This window comes from Globicephala melas, chromosome 15 (assembly GCF_963455315.2).
Source record: "Globicephala melas chromosome 15, mGloMel1.2, whole genome shotgun sequence".
NCBI lineage: Eukaryota > Metazoa > Chordata > Mammalia > Artiodactyla > Delphinidae > Globicephala > Globicephala melas.
The window spans coordinates 63,846,980-63,865,872 of record NC_083328.1 but is presented as its reverse complement, the minus strand read 5'-3'; the positions used below and the strand labels follow the sequence as shown (position 1 = coordinate 63,865,872).

Sequence of the window (18,893 nt, the reverse complement as noted above, 5' to 3'; positions counted from 1 at the left end):
CTTTCCCAGAGGAGCGCTCACAAGTGGGCGGTGCCCCAGTGGAGCAGGGTAAGCCTGCGGGCGTGGCTCACTTTAAGGGAGTGGTCCCCTTAGGGAGCAGAACTCACAGGTGACCAGGGCTTCTGGTGCGGGGTTCCCAGGGGGCAGGACTCACTGGTGAGCAGAGGCTTCCTGGGGCAGGACTTGGACTTCGGAGAGGCTCTCCCACGGTGGGGCTTCTGGGGGTCAGGGCTGGCCTGCGGGCGAGACTCTAGGGGGCGGGACCGTGCGCTCACCTGCGGGGATTGCTCTGCTCTCCCAGCGACTGCTGCGTGGCCCTCAGGTAGCTCTGGCGCCGCGCCGCCGTCTTGGGGGAGGGCTTGGGGCTGCCGCCGGACTCGTCACTGTCCTCGTCGCCCATGGCCTTGATGTAGCTGCCGCTGCGCATTCGCCGGCACGGGATGGGGCCCTCGCCTGTGGAGTCCGCCTCGCGCGGGGACAGCAGCGAGGTGGTCCATTCGCCACCGCCTCCGGGCACCTGGGGTTGGGCAGACAGCCCTCAGCAAGGGTGGCTCAGGGGGCAGCGCACACCCCCAGCGCGCCGCCGGCCACCCAGCCTCGGGCTCATCACCTGGGGAGTGAGCTGCACGCTAGAACCCCCATCTCCAGGCCCCTGAAGCTCCCTCGCTGCCCACCTCGGGGAATTCGGCCTTCGGTGCGGGGTACTGCCACTAAAGGCACCCACGAGCAGAGCGGAGCCAGGGCTGGGAAGGATACCTGGGTCCCAGAGCCAGTTCTGCCGCAGCTTCCCTGTGTGGCCTTCTCCAGCCTCAGATCTCCGTGGATCCCAGGCTGAGCGTGCCCCAGCAAAACCGTCCAGACAGAATGCTCACAACGGCTTCCACTGCAGCTACCCTTCTGAGCAACTCCTGTGTTCCCATCACTTCCCCTGCTATCTCAGTGGATAGCTTATGATCCCACTGCCCAGATAAGAACAGCAGGCTTGAGAGAGGTCCCTGGACCCTAGGATGGTGGGGGAGGATGAATCAGGGGACCCCAGAGCATCAGTACGGAGGTGAGGTCTTTGGGGCCAAACAACATTCCTCATCCTACAGGTGGGTAAACTGAGGTACAGAGAGCACAAGGGCTTTGTGGGGTCTGGCAGCCATGTGGTGAGCTGGAAAAAGTGCTCAGTGTTCCCATCTGAACTCCAGGGACCCCATCTGTGGAAGGGGGTTGTGATAAGGGTAAGGTCACAGCTGTGAGGGCAGCCCCGGTCCTCAGTGGTTACGGTGGCAGAAACCAACTGAGGGGACCTCCCCTGCCCTTCTGAGGCCAGGCTCTGCCAGCTGCTCCAGGGCAGCACACACTGTCTACACTCTTGTTCACTTGATACCCACCGATGTGTCCACACAGTGGATATTCACCTCGTTATGGAGTACGCTCATCTCAGCACTCACACGTACCTCAGCCTGAGCACAGGGTGAACACGCCGTGCCATGTACACGCACCTCAGAGAGCAAGCATACCCTTTCCCCGCACACCCCTCTCCCCAAGGACACACCCCTCTCCCCAAGGATGCACCCCAGCCACTTCATCACGTGCCCACACCTCAGTGAGTGCACGATGTGAACACAGAGCGTACACACCTCCTCACGTGCACACCAGCCACCACTGCACCGCGGACACATCTCAACGTGTCCCTCCTCACCGTGTCCCCGCCTCAACACATACAGAGCACACACCTTCACTGGGTCTATATGTCACCGCGGACACCCAGGCACACGTTTCTCAGTGTACACAGCACACCCATTCTTCGCCACGCCCACAAGTGCTCACCACACTCCCCAAGTCACCGCGCCTGCACAGAGACCACGTTCTTCTCAGTTCCCACAATGCCAGTGGCTGGTTCTCGGCTGAGGGAGGGTCCCTGCCTGGGCTTCCCATCCCAGGTCCCCACCCCTGCGGCTTTCCCGTTAACACCCTCCTCCCCAACTGACTGCCCAGCCAGTCGCCAGGACCTGCACATTCTACCCCAAACCATTTGCTAGTCAATCCTTCCTGCCTGCACCTGTCCCTTGGGAAGGTGGCTTTGTATATCCCTGCTCAACACCTGTTGCTTCCCCAGCCCTTACCCACCTACTTCCTGTTGAGCAAGCAGGCAGCACCACTCCAGGGCCTGCAGGGCCACCGTTTCACGGTGTTTCTGAAGCATTTTCACGTGATCAGACCAAACCATATCATTTGAGAGGGAGCTAGGTCACACACCACCCCCTCTGATGTTTCTAAGCTAAGGAAGTAGATTGAGAGCCACAAAAGCCTTAAATATATAAAATACTGCCTAGATTTCATTTCCCTCCTATTGAAAAAGATAGCCTCCTCCCCCCATAGTCTCACTGTCTTTGGAATTTTATATGGAATGACAAGAACTCAGGTCAGACTTTGATGTTCATCCGGTTCAAAATGCATCTAATGGGGCTTCCCTGGTGGCGCAGTGGTTGAGAGTCCGCCTGCCGACGCAGGGGACACGGGTTCATGCCCCGGTCCGGGAAGATCCCACATGCTGCGGAGCGGCTGGGCCCGTGAGCCGTGGCTGCTGAGCCTGCGCGTCCGGAGCCTGTGCTCCGCAACGGGAGAGGCCACTACAGTGAGAGGCCCGCGTAACACACACACACACACACACACACACACACACACAAAATGCATCTAATGTGTTCCCAAAGGCTGGCCAGGCCTGTGCTGACATGCCCTCCAGGATGAGGGACTCACTACCTACTGAAACAGCCCCTTCCATCTGCAGGTGAACCGAAATCTACTTCCTGTAACTTTCACCCACAGCTTGGGCTCTGGTACCGGGAGCCACCCAGTTCTCAGCCACTCACCCTGCCCTTGAGAGGCCCAGCACAAGTGTAGCAGCAGAGATGTCTCTGAGCCTTCTGCCACTTGCCAGGAGTGCAGCCTTGGTGCATAATAAGTGCCTCAATAAACATTAGTGTTTGAAAGAAAAAAGCTAGTTCCCCAAACTGATTTAGGGCCTCGGGGCTCCTGCAGTCCCCCTGCTCATCTCCAGCACATTCCGCTCATGCTGACAGGAGTGTCTGCTCATGTGTCTTTCTCTCCCAGCATCCTGATAATCGGGACTATGTCTTATTTATTTCTCACTCTATTCATTCAAGGGTCCATCTGTTCATCTACCCCTCTCTCCTCTCATGTTTCTTGAGCACTTCCTGTATGACAGACCCTGTCTTGGGCCCTGGGGACACAGAGCTGCACCAGATATGGTCCCTATCCTCAAGGAGCCCCCAGTCTGGGGGCAGTACCAGGCAGGAGGCTGGCAAGCAGAATGCCGTGCAATTGGTCCTCGGAGGGGATAGAAGGCACGGCTTCCATAGTTTTCTTCTAAAGGGAAGGGACATGTTTTGGTCCCTACTCAGGGCTGGTCTCAAAAGGGTCCTAATCAATGTCTGCTGAGAGCATGACCAGTGGAAGGAATCCTTTTACTAGCAAGATACCACCAGCCACCCATTTCCTAAGCGAGTCAACAGAGGCCTGAGTGAAACAACTTTCCAAGTCCATCTGTGACAGAGCTGGACTTCAAACTGGTGCCTTCCCCACAATCCCTCCCCCTCCCCTGACCCTGGCAGGGACCCACCTGCAGGTAATGATAGGCAAGACCTTGGTGGCAGGATTTGGACTTTAGCAGGCTCTTATCCAAGGTGGCTGAGGTCTTCTGGCAGACCTCATGGGCGTGGCTGAGGGTCAGGGTGGACCAGGAGCCCCGCTTGACATAGTTGGTGTCCGCGGCCACCCCAAGGCTGGGGCAGGTGGCCGGGGGTGCCGGCGGGGGTGGCGGGGCGGTCAGCTCGGTGGTGTTGTTCTTGGCGGCTCTGAGCATGTGCCCACTGATGGTGTTGTAGGCGTGTGTGAAATAGCGTGGCTGGCTGCGTTCTGTCTGGCGGCCTAGTGTCATCAGTCCAGAGGCTGGGCCACCGCTGCGGAAGGTGCCACCCTCACCATCCAAGTTGTCGTCGGAGCTCCACCAGCCCGAGATGTTGGAACGGCTGCGCCGCTTGGGCTCCCCGGCCTTGGCCCGCTCCTTGCTCTTGGCCCTCCGGCCCTTGCCGTCCTCCAGGCCACCTTTCTTGCCGCCATTGCCGCCGACCTTGCCTGCCGTGCCCTCCAGGGAGGGCGCCTTGGTGAAGAAGAGCCGCTGGACCGAGTGGACCAGGTGGCGGATGCGGCCAGGACTCTCGCCCCGGGCCTTGGCCTCCCCGCGGGGGAACTGGAGAGTGCTGAAGCCGTCGCGGTGGATAGGCAGCTGTTTCTCAAACTGGTCCAGGAGGTTGGCGGGCAGCCGGTTGATCTTGGTGGCCTGGGCGTGGCTGGGGAAGGGGCTCTCCTCTGGCACCTCGAAGTGGGAGTTGTAGTGGATGCGGGGGAAGGTGCTGCTGGGTGGTGGCAGCTGGTTGTTGAGCGGGAAAAGCCCGTCCCCTGGCAGAGCATTCTGCCCAGGGAAGCGAGCCTCGCGGGCGAAGGCCTCCGTGGGCGATAGCAGGTAAGGGTTGCGATCAGGCCCTGCGAACAGGGGCTCGTGTGGTGGGTCCAGGCTGTCGGACAGGTGGCGGGGGCGGCTGTCACCGAGGCCTTTCATGATCCCGGCCCTCGGGGCAGGGGCCGTCGCCCTAGCGCGTTGCCCGGGTCTCCTCTCCCGGGCAGCCGCTAATCTGGGGAGAGAAGACAGACAGGCGTTAGCTGGATGTGGAGGGGATAGGATGCTGGGAAGGTCAGCCAGACCCCCGCAGATCTCAAGGTTGGGAGGATTTCTGAAGACTCCTGGCCTGCCCTTAACATTGTGGGTCGGGAATCACGAGTACAAATGGAGACCCACATACCATACGGATAAATAAAAGCGACATCTCAGGCTAGCAAGACTTTAAACAAAATACGTTCTACTCTCCTACCTTGACGAACATATTTTCACAATAACCTGGAAAGCCAGGTTCGAACTCAGACTTCTTGGTCTCCTCCAAATTCCACGGCAGCATGTGGTCAGGGGGAAGCCGCCTGCCCTCCCTTTTCCTCCTGTCTCTGACTCTGTTCCTCACCACGAGGAGCCCCACCCATGCGTGCACCCCCAGCTCACTCCACATGCCCCCCAAACAGCCACCCCTCAGCCCTAGGGCTGGTCCCACTGGCAGTGTAGGCCACCATGGGAGGATCTGTGCTGGCCCTGGAAGCAGGCCTGGGGTCTCTGGCGCAGGGAATTCCAGGCTGGGGTCTGCCCAGGCTGCAGAGTGTGGTCGAAAGGGGGATGTAGGCTCTGGGTGGGCATGTTCCCTTGGCCCCTGAACCTTCCTTGCCTCGTGGGGAACAACAAGGTTGAGAGAGGGCCAGAGAGGCCTTCTGAAGAGTGGGGCCTGGGGCCGGGGCCCCTCTTACCCAGGTCTGAGGGCAGTACTGTCCCACCTCTATTTTAGCAGAAGAATCCTTACATCAACATGTAAACCCTCTGTAAAAACCCACTCTGTCCTCAACAAAAGTCTACTGAGTGTGACCCCTGGGCTAGAGGCTGGGGGCTGCAGCCATCAGACAGGCCAACAAGCCCATCAGCCCATCCTTTGCTACTGGGATGAATCAATGACACCTGGCCTGGGACAGAGTTCCCAGCAAGTCAGTAGCAGGAGCATATCCTCAGGATGACGAGTAGGTGGAGCCGTTGTGCCTCAGTTTCTCTATTGTAAAATGGGCCTTCCAGCCAGAACCATCCTGGAAATGCCAGTCTCAAACTTCGGTAAGTCCCTTTCCTTTCTGGGCCTCAGTCTTTCCATCTGTACCATGGGGCAGAGGGGGAGGTCAGCAAGCTTTCTCAGCCCTGAACCCCACTAGTCATGCTTGGAGGGGTCCCAAGGCTTGGTCCGGCCTGTGTGCCTGGTGCGCTGAGGAGCTGCAAGGAGTTGGTACGGCTGGAACGGAGCAAGTGAGGCCAAGGGCACTGGGGACAGAGGATATCTCAGAGGGGCTGGGCCAGAGTGGACGGGCTCCGGCTGAAGCCAGGTACAGGAGGCAGAATGATGGCTCCCAAGATGCCCAGGCCTAATCCTCAGAACCTGTGATTATGATACTTCACATGTTAAACGGGACGTTGCAGATATGGTTAAGGATCCTGAGATGGGGAGATTTCCTGGATTCTCTGCAGGGGCACAACCTAATCACATGGGTCCTTGTCAGTGGGAGGCATGAGGGTCAGAGTCAAAGAGGGAGATGTGATGACGGAAGCAGAGGTCGGAGCGGTGTGGGGTCATGAGCCGAGGAATGCAGGCAGCCTTCAGAAGCTGCAAGAGGCAGGGAGTCAGATTCTCCCCTAGAGCCTCCAGAAGGAATGCAGCCCTGCGACCCACTTTAGACTTCTGATCTCTAGAACTGTAAGGTAATAAATCTGTGTGTTTTAAGCCACTAAGTTTGTGGTAATTTGTTACAGCAGCAATAGGAAACTCATACGCCAAGCATAAGTTTAGGTGTCCGAGACACCCTCCCACCCCACAGGGCAGCTCTTAAGGCAAAGTCCAGACCCCACCAAACACTGCATGAAAAACACTGGCCTAGGTGAAACCCCCATCTTATAGATGGGGAAACTGAGGCCCTCTGAGGGGAAGAACTTACCCAAGATCACATAGTGGGTTCAGTAGCTGAGGCAGGGCTGAGACCCACAGCTCTTCCTATCCCTCTGCACAGCTGCCTTGCAATTGTCACCTGGAGCTTGCTGGCCCTAAGACCCTCAGGGATCTGAGAATTACTTCCTTGGACCTAGCCATTTTCATGACCAAATGTGCCCCAAGGCTTCCCAAGCCCTGAGACTTCTGCAGAGTCCACTGGCTGGAATTCTCCCCCTTCTCTGCCAGAGCCTCTCCCTGACCCTGGGAGCCTGAGGGACCCCAATCCTGAAGTCCAGAGCATTTTAGCAATGGTCCTTGTAGCTGAACAGCCACATCGGAAGCATCTCTGCTTCCACCAGGCAACTTGTCAGAGCATTTATCCCCAGCCTGGAGAGGGAGTCTGCCGACTCACATTTTTATCTTCATTACAACAGCCACGCGTGGTGGGGGACCATTATCTCCATTTTACAGGTGGGGAAACTGAGCCTGAGAGAAGCAGTTCTAGCCAAGGTGAAATAGGTAACTCAGACTTCAGCCACCCCGTCAGTGTCCCAGACTGTCAAGTATCCTCCTCCACTCCAGCCCGCAGCAGCTCCCTCTGGGCAAACCTCTTCTTGAAGACAATTTCAGGCAAATGCAAAACTACCCGCATATCCCTCCTGCTCCTGGCCTTTTCTTGGCCTCCTTGCATCCCCTCGGGGCTGCAGTGTCCCTGGACTCAGAAGCCAGCCTCCTCGGCTCTCCAGCTGGAGAACTGTGTGTGCAGCAGTATGTCCTTGATGGCCACTCAAGTAAGGCCAATGATACTGAAAACTCAGGAGAGTTTGCAAACACAGCCCTCTGGCTCGCTGGCTTGGCAGGGGCCTGACTCCCTAGAAATACCAGAGGTGGAGAGGGTTGGTCACCAGAAGCAGAAGATAGCCGCAGAGCCCTGCCCCAGAAGTGCACACAACACTTCTCCTCCCAGACTGGGGCACCTTCTCCAGCCCTCCCAGGGAGAAGCTGGCTTCAATTTCATAGGCCAGGCACTCCCGACCCCAGGAATCCAGAGTTGCCCCAGGAGGACCATGGGAACCTGGGCCCTGAGCCTCAGACTATGCATCTGTCAAGTGGGGCCAAAGGAGGAAGGGAGGGAGGGGGCAGGAAAGTGCTTGGTGAACTGTGAAGTGTGGGCACAGCCTCATTCCCTGGGGGACAAACCCTGCCCTCAGTCCTGGTGGTCTTGATGATGAGGTCCCTTGCTGGGCTTGTGGGGGGAGGAGTTAGACAGGTCCCTGCCTTGGAGGTGCCTCTGGGATTAAAGGAGGGCAAGTGGGGGCTGCCAGCCTCAGGGAGACCTCTAGATACCAGCTAGAAACTGTAATGACCACAGGTGACCTCCGCTTTCCTTCCTGGGACTGGATCCTCATTGTTAAAATAGTCTCTGACTTCTGGGGCCCTGCGTGTCTATCCTTCTACCCCACCTTAAATGCCGGTGCATCCCAGGGTTCTGAGAAGGCCCATAGTATCCCCCTATCAGTAAAATGCTTCAATGTCACTCAGTAGGGGCTCAAGCCAGACACCTTGGCACCTCCATGAATTCTTCCCTCTCCCGACCTTCCTTGTCTTTCCCCTTGTAACAGCTCCCACTGTGCCTGGAAAATGATTCAGGCTCAGTTCCTGTGGTCCAGGTGGAGCCAGTCCTATGCCAGAGCCCCAGGGGTAGACATAGGACCCAGGCCTGGCCAATCAGAGTCCTGCATCCCTGAGTACTGACTGGCTCAGAGATGGGAACAGGATCCTTGTTAGCCAATGAGAGTCGGCCCTGGGATTATGGCTGAACTCTTGGGAAAGAAGTACCCTCCTTCCTGTTAGGGCTGCTATCTTTGTCTGAGTGTCAGCCTTGAGTCCTCTGTCAAGATTTTGCCTGACGTCTCCGACATGAGAGTTAAGAGACTTTTTGCTGAAGTCTGAGTTCGGTGTCTGTGTCTTTCAACGAGAGCCTGATACAGACCTCATGTCCAATTGGTCACTACAGCAGTGGCTGTGGGTACCCCACCCATATCTCCTGTGGCCTCATCACTGCAGTGCCCAACAGGCTGGCTTCCAACTGTCACCATGTGCATCCCTGCCGGAGGGAGGGGGTGCTTTCTGTGGCAGCTGGAGTGTGCTCTGCTCACACGTGGCTGGCAGGGACTGCCAGGGAATTACCCACCCTACCCACCTGCCCCATATGCCATCAGGCTGCAGCTCTCAGCCACTGACTGTTGGGGAGTTTGTGTATAAATACCCCAGGTCTTCCCCACTTGGGTGGGACAACTGAGGAATGGGCTCTACAGTCCTCAGTGGGATGGAGCTCCAGTTACGTACAGAGATCACTTGCCTGATAATGTTCCTTTCATTGGCCACCTCCCTTCTCTGCCTTATCTCCCCCTTCCCACACTGTGCTGCCTGTTCCCAAATAAAGTACTCGCACTTGAATCTTTACCTTGGTCATGCTTCTGAGGAACCCCAACTATGACAGCCACAGCAATTCTGCCTCAGTTATATTTTCTGTTGCCATCCCCTCTCTGTAGCCTCTGCCTATGTCACTCCCACCGCTCACCTGGAAAATCACACCAGCCTTCTCCCTGGTCTCTCTGCATCCACTCTAAGACCCTTACAATCCAGCTTGCAAATTGCAGCTGGAGTGATATTTCTAAAACGCCAAAGCAATAGTGTTCTTTCCCTTCAGTGGCTTTCCATGGCTCTTGGGACGAACGCTCGACTCTGAGCCTGGCATTCAAGGCAATTGGGGAGCTAGTCTCTGCAGACCTCTAAACTTCAGCTCCAGCCACGTGGCCTACTGGAGCTAAAGGAACTGCGAGACCAAGATTGTCGTCCTGGGGAAGGGACAGCATGAGGCCTCACAGTAAGGTCGCTCCAGCCTGGAACCCAGGGCTCTTTACTCTTAACCCCACTGGCCCTCCTGAACTAGAGGGTGTGCGAAGGAAGGGGACCATGCTGGGGCTGCGTTGCCAGCTGAGGAGTAGAGGGTGAGGAGGGTGGGGCAGCATGAAGAGGTGCCTCAGTGAAGAGTGGAGGTCCAAAAGACCCAGTGTGCTCTGGTTTCTGCCAGCTTCTCCAGCCTCAGCCTCGCTTCAGGACTGAGGCACTCACGTCTCCAGCTGCCAAGGGCACTGGCTGCTGACAGTTCACAGCCGGGTACCTGTTAAGACTTGCTCTCAGCCAAAGGGAGATGCCTCACCCAAGGTGATGCTTCTTCCCAGGGGCAGCCTGTGTCTAGTAATTGATTGATGTGCAGCCGCAAGGTCTGGTCTCCTTGTCCAATTCAGAACAAATGGGCCATCCCGGGTTTCCCTGGTGGCGCAGTGGTTGAGAGTCCGCCTGCCGATGCAGGGGACGCGGGTTCGTGCCCTGGTCCGGGAAGATCCCACATGCCGCGGAGCGGCTGCGCCCGTGAGCCATGACCACTGAGCCTGCACGTCCAGAGCCTGTGCTCCGCAACGGGAGAGGCCACTACAGTGAGAGGCCCGCGTACCGCAAAAAAAAAAAAAAAGTGCCATCCCAGCTCCAGAGCTTCCCCTGGGATTTACTGAGGGCCTCTGTTGTAACTGCATCTCCGTTCAACTCCTCCCCCTGCCCGATCCTGCGCTCCTCTCCTGTCACAGGTGTTCCCAAGAGACTTCCCATGCAAACCTCAGAGTCTGTTTCCTGGGGAATCTGACCCTAAGACAGGGTGTAACTGGGTCCTACTTCTTTCTCTCCTTACTGCGGGACGTTCGGAGATTTAATTACTCCTCTTAAGCCTCAGTTTCTTCTTCTCTAACATGGGTATGAGGATCTTTACTTTTCAGGATTACGATGAGGATGAATTGTGACGTCATACAGAAAGCCTCTAGGTGCTTGATAAATATAGTCACGCTCCGGTCCTCACCTCACTGTGCTTCTTGGGGGCAGGCCAAGGTGTCCAGTGTAGGATGCTGCACAGCTTAGTGCAAAGTGCACGCAACTGCACCGGGATTCAAACTCTGGCTCTGCTCTGTATTTGCTGTGACCTTGGACCGGTCCCTCTCAGTTTCCACCTCTAGGCGGTAGAGGGTCTGCATGAGGGTGGTCTGGGCATCTGGCTACACCGATTCCCTCTGAGCTCTCTGGGTCAGGATTCCTGGAACTCTGGGTGCCAACCCTTCAGTCACCCGACACCCAGCGGTGGCAGGAGCCTCACCTTGGGGAAGTCTTAAAATAGGCAGGCCTCAGCCTTGCAGGGGAAGCGGCTGGCTGCCTTGCACTGCCTTTGTCTCTGAGCTATACTTAGGCCCATCCGGGTGCCAATAATTACCTCTCATTAATATAAGCCTCATTGCCCTCATGGAAACGTGGAGGAACCAGCCGAGCAGCTGCCTCCCCAAGAGCCCTCCCAGCTCCACAGAGCCTCTGTGTCTGCAGCCGCTACCCCCATCTGCACAGAGCGGGGCCTCCCTGCCCTACGCCAGCTCATCCTGGAGCCAGAGTTGGCCAGTGAGCATGGGAGAGCTAATCAGGGACAAGGTCAAGAACACAACCCAGCACGGCCCCTCCTGAAGCAAAACTCACTTGATTGAGCCATTTCCCTAATCTAGAACTTTCTCTGGATCCTCTTCCCTCCTCAGTCCAAACTCCTTGGTGTGGCAATCAAGACCCTTGCTGATCTAACCCCTTTTCAGACATTACCAGCCCCATTTCTTCTTCACAGCCCCTCCCTTTTTTTTTTTTTAACATCTTTATTGGGGTATAATTGCTTTAAAACGGTGTGTTAGTTTCTGCTTTATAACAAAGTGAATCAGTTATACATATACATATGTTCCCATATCTCTTCCCTCTTGCGTCTCCCTCCCTCCCACCCTCCCTCTCCCACCCCTCCAGGTGGTCACAAAGCACCGAGCTGATATCCCTGTGCTATGCGACAGCCCCTCCCTTTAACCTGCCCAGATCTCTTACTATTTCCCACCTATATCTGAATTTGGTGCTACCCAAAAGGCTGGTTTCGTCTAAGGTCGCATTAACAGAGAAAGGGTCTAAATGAAGGGAGGGGATAGTCCTGTTCAATGCTGAGCCCTGCTGTTAAGAGAGAGAGAGAGACAGCTAGAGTGGGACATGGGAGAGCGAGTGGAGTGATAAAAGGCTGGCAATGATGTGGGTGGTACGGCCGAACATTCTGGCCAAACAGAAGTCCGTGGAGGATAGAGGCACTGCCTTAGGCCTCTGAAGGGATGATGTGTGGAAGGGAAGGACGGGCTCTGTGGGGCCTCCAGGACCTTGATGCTACCTGGGGTAGGGGTGGAAGTAGAGAGAGGCAGGCTGTGTTACACTGTGGCTTCATCTCTGGGTGACCCTCCCATTCTCCTCCCACCTCTCTTGCCACACATGCTCTATCTCTTGCTGGCTTCCCTTCCTCTGACCTCTAAATTCTAGAGGAGCTGGGTGCTCCTTGCTTCTTTCTACACACCCTCTCCTGCTGATTGCATCCAGACTCGTGGCTTTAAACACCACCTATATCTGACAACTCCAAAATTTACATCTTCTGCCCAATCTCTGTCTCAACCACCAGACTCATATCTCTAACCGCCTCCTTGACATCTCGCCCTGGGTGTCTGATGGGTCCAAAATCGAATGTCTGATCTCCCACCCACCCTGATCTGTTCCTCTGACAGTCTGGCCCAATTCAGCTTGTGACAACTCCATCCTCCTGCTTGCTCGGGTCAGAAACCTTGGAATCGGGACTTCCCTGGTGATCCAGTGGTTGAGACCCCGCGCTTCCACTGCAGGGGGTACAGGTTCGATCCCAGGTCAGGGAACTAGGATCCCACATGCTGTGTGGCACGGGCAAAAAAAAAAAAAAAAAAAGAGAAACCTTGGAATCATACTTGACTCCTCTTTCTCTCACCCCACCCCCTCATCCCATTCAACAGCAAATCCTTCCAAAACAACTCCACCTTCAAGATATCCCGCAATCCCACCACTTCTCCCCACCTCCACTGCCCTGCCCGGGGCCAGGCCCCCATTGGATCTCACCTAGACGATCTAAACTCCCATGGCCCTTAGACTCAAAGCCAATCTTTTTACTTTTCTTACTTCTTGCTTTTCCGACCTTATTTCCTGCCCCTACTCCCTTGGGCCTCCCTTCTGTTCCTTGAACACAGATCATTAACTCCCATCTTGGGGCTTTTGACCTTACTGGTGCATCTGCCTGAAATGTTCTGCCCGCCTCTGACCACGTGTCTCCTCCTTCACTTCATCCAGATCTCAGCAACACAGGCTGCCTCCGCAGAGAAGCCGGCCCTGACCACCGTCCCAAGCAGCCCCTTACCTGCCAGCCCTTTCTTCTGTATCACCCAGATTTATGCCAGTGGAACCTGGGATAGCAGGGACAGGATCTGTCTTTGTCACTGCTGTGTCACTAGCACCCAGCAGAGGGCCTGGACTCAGTAGAGACTCATCAAGCTTTTGCTAAATGAAAGAGTGGCAGAAGGTCTTGGGGATGCCCAGAAACGATGAAGGAAGTGAGGCAGCAACAGGGTGGTGAGTTTTCAGCTCACGCTAATCAAAGTGACCCTTTCCTGAGTGCTTACTGGATACCAGGCACCTCCCATGTGTGAGCTCATTTAAGCCTCACTGCAGCTCTTCCTGGTGGAGATGATGAGCCCACTGTGGTAGCCAGCCTCCAACATACACCCCGGTGATCCCACCTCCTGATATTCACGTCATGAACAGCATTGGCTGTATAACTAACAGGATATTGTGGAAATGACCGAGTATAACTTGAGGTAGGTCAGAACAGACGCTGCAGCTTCTTTCTTGCTCTCTTGGATCATCGGCCCTGGGGGCAGTCAGCCGCCATGTTGTGAGGACACTCAAGCAGCCCTAAGGAGAGGTCCATGCGGGGAGGAACTGAGGCAGTCTGCTGACAGCCAGCATTCATTTACCAGCTGCATGAGTGAGCCACGTGGAAGTGGATCCTCCAGCCCCAGTTAGGACCTCAGACGGCTGCAGCCCCAGCTGACAACTTGACTGCAACCTCATGAGAGCCCCTGGGCCAGAACCACACACTGCGGCTGTTCCTGGGTTCCTGACTCTCAGAAACTGTGTGAGATAATACATGTTTGTTGTTTTAAGCCACTGCTAAGTTTTGGTGTAATTTTTTTAATGCAGAAATAGGTAACGGATACATCCATGTTAGAGAGAAGCTCAAATGGCTAAAGTCACATGCTCTAGGCCTCACAGCTGGTAGGGGTCAGAGCCTGGTGCAAATCAATCTGACTCCTGAGCCCACATTCCAGGCTGAGGTTCCAGGATCCTTCCCCTCTATGACACCTCCATTATCCTGATGGATTCAAGGTCTGAATTGTCTCCAGCCTGTCTGTGTCCATAGCAACTGTTTGAAAAGCATGACATTCAATCAACTGGTTGTTTGGTCAACAAGAGAGCAGGCGAGGGCTCCAGCAGACACCCCGGGATCAGGCTGCTCAGGACATGTGGCTGACACTGTCCCTACCTTGGGCCCCCTCCTCTGCTCAAAGCTGAATTCCTGGGCTGCCCATCCTGTTGGTGAACTCCGGACACGGGGCCCAGGATGCAGGTGCTGCAGCTCCTCTGAGGTAAGGGGCACAGATTTCGGGCTGAGGGGCTCTGTGTGGACAGGGCTGCTTCCCGGGCCTCACTGAGACCACACCCCATTTAAACTGCCTGTCCTCAGCAGGGGCTCGGGAGGTCACAGGCACACCCTCCACGCAGCACTCACCTTTGTGTGGCAGACACAGAAAAGGTACAAGGAAACAGACCCAGACCCTCAGAACAAAGGGACTACAGGGGCAGAATCACAGAGTCATCCTTTGAGAAACCCACACAGAATAGAATCGCTTCACCCAGTTCCCTTAAACCCCTTCAAGGCCTCCCCTCGCTCTCAGGCAAAACCCCATCCTCCTCTCACCCTGACTCAGCCACACTGGTCCCCTCATTCATCATTTCTCCGGCACCCCCCCAGCTCTTTCCTGCCACAGGGCCTTACACGTGCTGTTCCCTCTGACTGAACATTCTTCCTTTCAATTCTTCACATATCTGGCTACTTCTGTTGATTTGAATCTCTGCTCAAACATCACCTCCTCAGAGGCCTTCCCTGACCCCTGTGTCCAAGGCGGTTCCTCTGTCCCACCCTCCCCTCTCTTGACCCTCTTCTCGATTTCCTTCAAAGCACTCACAGGGTTTCCAGTTATACTGCTTGATTCCTTGTGTACTTGATTAATATCTGTCTCTCCATTCTCTCTGGGCTCTGAGACGTGGGTGGGCGACCACGCCTGTTTCATTTTCAACTGTATCCCCAGTACCAAGGGCAGAGTCATCACATAGCCGGTGCACAGTAAGCAGCTGCTAAACGAATGAGGTGGTCGGATAGACAGAGCCTCAGAGGGAGAGCAGCTGGAGAGAGCTGGAGCTGCCCAGTGGGAGAGAAGGGAGTTGATTATTGGGCTGACCCATTCCCCTTTCTTGCTTCTTCTCCATGTCTGGGTCCCAGATGGGCTGGTTTATTTCTATTCCCTAGAACCTTCCTGGAAAATGCTCTGTCCCTAGCCTCCTTCCCTAGTTAATATCCTCAAAGCTCAGAAGAGACACCTCTTCCTCCAGGAAGTCCTCTCTGACCTTGCAGGTCGGGGGTAAGGCCTCCTCTGGGTTCCCCAGTGATGGGAGCCGCCACCCTAAGGGATCACAGGCCGTCCTGAGTGTTCCTCTGTACCAGAAGCAGGACCCTGCACAGAGCTGGCGCTCATAAATGTTCACGCATGAAGAGCGTGACATACATCGTGGTTTACTCAGATTCTAGCCATTCTCCTAAATCTCAGATGGCCAGTCCCGGTTTCATTCTCATAAGTGTCACGGTTTAAAGGATGAATCATATGCTTACCCCATGCAAGAGGGAACATGGGGACACAGGCAAAGGAAGAGGTGTCTGTGGCTGAGATGGAGTAAATGAGGTCTGATCTGAGCTTCTGCTCCAAAGTTCCAAGCCAGGACCCCCTCAATCCTAGGGGAATTAATAGGTCAGCCCACCCTCACCTAGGAAAATCCTGAGTTGGGGAGAGGAGAGGGTGATGATCATGACTATCCCCTCCCCTCCACCTCCAGGCCTCACCGGGGGGCTACCACTTGGCACTCCAAGCCTCGTTGCCTTGCTCCAGCCACTCCCTGCAGTGGCCCTAGGGAGGACTGAGTACAGCCCTCCCCCTGCATGCAGTGCAATATGGAGGCTGAGAATGTGGGCTCTGGAGGCAAGCTCCTTAAGTTTGAATCTTGGTGCTGTGTGACCTTGAGCTGGTTCCTGAACCTCCCTGAGTCCAGCTTCCTAAAAGCATTGTTGGGAGAGATAAGTGAGTTAATATAGCCAGATGGCTTGGCACTACACCTGGCACAGTGAGTGTCCTACATGTATTCACTACTGCTATCCTTATCAACAGGACATACCCACAGGCAGACGGGGCTGGACACCATCCATGTTTAGCTACTTAGAAGCTCAGAGAGGGAATGAGATTTGGCCTGGATCACACAGCATGTTGGTGGCAGCTGTGATTTGAACCCAGGCCTCTGGACTCCTAGGCCAGTGCACTCTGGAGGTCGAGAACCAACAAGGGCTGGGTGTGTTCTGTGCTGTGGACACTTTCTGAGTGGCCCTCTCCCTCCCTCGTGTCCCCAGAGCCCAAGTGTCTAGACCAGCTCTAGTCGTTTAATTAAACTTAAATAGAATTAAATAAAAAGGAAAGCTCAGCTTCTCAGTCTCACTAGCTACATTTCCACTGCTCAATGGCCACATTTCGCTGGTGGCTACCATATGCACAGTGCAGATAGAGACCATTTCCACCAGCACAGACAGCTGGGACAGCACTGCCTGGAACTGGATCACTGCATGTGGTTGTTGCCCATGATGCTTATGTGGGACTGGAGGGGGATAGGGATGGGGTCTCGCCCTCTGCAGTGCCCATGGAAGCCTCTCTAAAGCCTACTAATCGTGGCATGTTCAGCACTGAATCTGTCATATCTTGTCCAACCTCATCATGATACACTTTGCTGACTGGGTTCAGGCAGGGGCTGGGACTCACCCGAGGTCACACAGCAGATGGAAGCTTCCAGGCACTCAGGTCTCCTGACTCTGTACTTGCTGTGCCCCGGCACCCTGTTGCTCAGGCGGGACAGTCAGCAGTCTGACTGAGGTGCTGGTCAACAGAAATGTTTTTTTTTTTTTGCTGATGAACAAAAGCCGAAAAACCACTCAGGGATGGATGGCGGGGGACAGCTGTCCACAGCTGCAGAGCGGGTGCCCATCAGCACCATGGACAGCCCCCAAGGTCACACTGGGATGACTATATAGGGCTAAGAAGGGGGCAAAGGCAGGACTTCTCCCCTTCCCATGCCATCAGAGTCTGGAGGGACCTCAATAACCCCCTTGTCTGTCATGTCAAAGCATTACTGGTGCTCGTGGGGGCCGGGACCCTCAGTCCTGGCTGACTCACTGTGTGACCTCAGGCAAGTCACCTTCCTTCCCCACCTCGGTTTTCTCATTTGGAAAATGGAGAGGATTATCCCAACTGTGCGGGGCCCTTGTGAAGGGCCAAATGGGACGAGTTGGATAGGAGAGCGTTTGTCCACCAGGAGGTGCTAAGAGAGGAAGAAAGCAGGTATCAGATCCCATCTGACTTGAGTCTGAATGTGGCGGCACCTCTTCCCAGCAGTGGGACCTTATGCAGGTCAGCTGGCCTCTCCAAGCTTCAGTTTCTTCACCTGGGAAGCACGGATAAGACACTTCACTTGCTATCCAATGGACTATTATTCAGCCATAAAAAGAACAAAGTACTGATACGCGTTCCAGCACGGATGAACCTTGAAAACATTACACCAAATGAAAGGAGCAAGACACAAAAGCCCACATACTGTATGAAACCATTTATATGAAATACCCAGAAAAGGTAAATTAATAGAGACAGAAAGTCGATTAGTGGTTGCCAGTGGCTCGGAGGAGGGGGGAGTGAGGAGTGACTGTTAAATGGGTGCAAGATGCTTCTTAGAGGTGATGAAAGGGTTTTAGAAATAGATAGTGGTGACGGCTGTACAACATGGTGGATGTACTTGATGTCACTGAATTGCACACTCTTAAATGGTTAAAATGGTAAATTTTATGTATATCCTACCACAATTCAAAACATTAAGATACTTCACTCGTAGGGTACGTGTGAGCTTCAGCAAGAGCGTGCCGCACAGCACCCAGGAAAGGTTTTTGTAGGTGCTTGTTACAGGGACCGCCGCCCCCCCCCACCCCGACAAAACCTTTCAAAACCTTTCTGAAGCTTATTTATCAAGTGCTTCCTACATATGCATAAGCACTTTATATGAACTGTCTCATTGCATCCTCAAGTAAGCCCTAGGAAGGGCATCCCATTGTTAGTCCCACTTTACAGAGGGCACGGAAAGAAGTGACTTGTCCAAGGTCACATAGGTAGGATGTGATGGAGCTGGGATCTGAACCCAGGCAGTTTAGCTCCAGAGCCTGTGCCTCCAGTCACCTCCCTGGGCTACCTCTCAGCTTTCAGGTAACAACGTCCCGTCTGCCACCAGCTCACGGAACCCCAAGCCTGGATCAGGGGACACAACCTCTAATTGCTTGCTCACCATGGCCCTCCTGGGAGAGGTCTATTAGGGAAAGGTCATCCAAGGGACACACCGCCCTGTTCTCCAGCCCCAGAGGTCTGACTGTGGGCAGGTGGGCCCCAGAGATCACCTGCCTCAGCCTGTTTCATTCTGGGCCCTGCTGAGGGACCTTCCTTCCACATTTATGGAGCCTGCTCTGTGACTCAGACGGTTCCAGCCCTTACAGAGCATGTGGCCAAGTGCAGGAGCACAAATACACACAGCAATCAGACAACACAAAAATAAATTCCAAGAAGCATCAAAGCCAGAGTGTGCAGCCCAGTGAAAAGAGGGATTCATACTCACTGGGGCACCAGAAGGCTCCCTGGAAGAGGTGGCATTTCAGCCAGATCTCTGAGGACCAGAAAGATTTCAACAGATGAAACTAGGAAAGAGCATTTCATAGAAGGGAAAAGCGTAGGCAAATCTTGGAAACAGCAAGTTGTCCATGTGGTGGTGAGGCAGATGCCTGGGGTCAGATCGTGGGGGGCCTTGGTGAACCCCAGGGACTCTAGATTTAGACTGTAGACCATCCGCCATCAACACAGAGCAGGTGTGGCACAAATACACAAT

At 54.9% G+C, this 18,893-nt stretch overlaps 1 protein-coding gene across 7 annotated transcripts in view; it reads right to left on the bottom strand.

The window, feature by feature from the left end:
* DLGAP4 (DLG associated protein 4) overlaps nt 1-18,893 on the bottom strand; it is a 210,106-nt gene that overhangs the window by 95,127 nt on the left and 96,086 nt on the right. For all 7 annotated transcript variants that reach the window (XM_060284115.1, XM_060284114.1, XM_060284116.1 and 4 more), the window contains exons 3-4: nt 3,632-4,703; nt 276-517 (exon numbers count right to left, since the gene is read on the bottom strand). In XM_060284115.1, coding sequence (XP_060140098.1) covers nt 276-517; nt 3,632-4,630 — 1,241 coding nt within the window. In that variant the 5' untranslated portion in view covers nt 4,631-4,703. The remainder of the gene's footprint in view (nt 1-275; nt 518-3,631; nt 4,704-18,893) is intronic.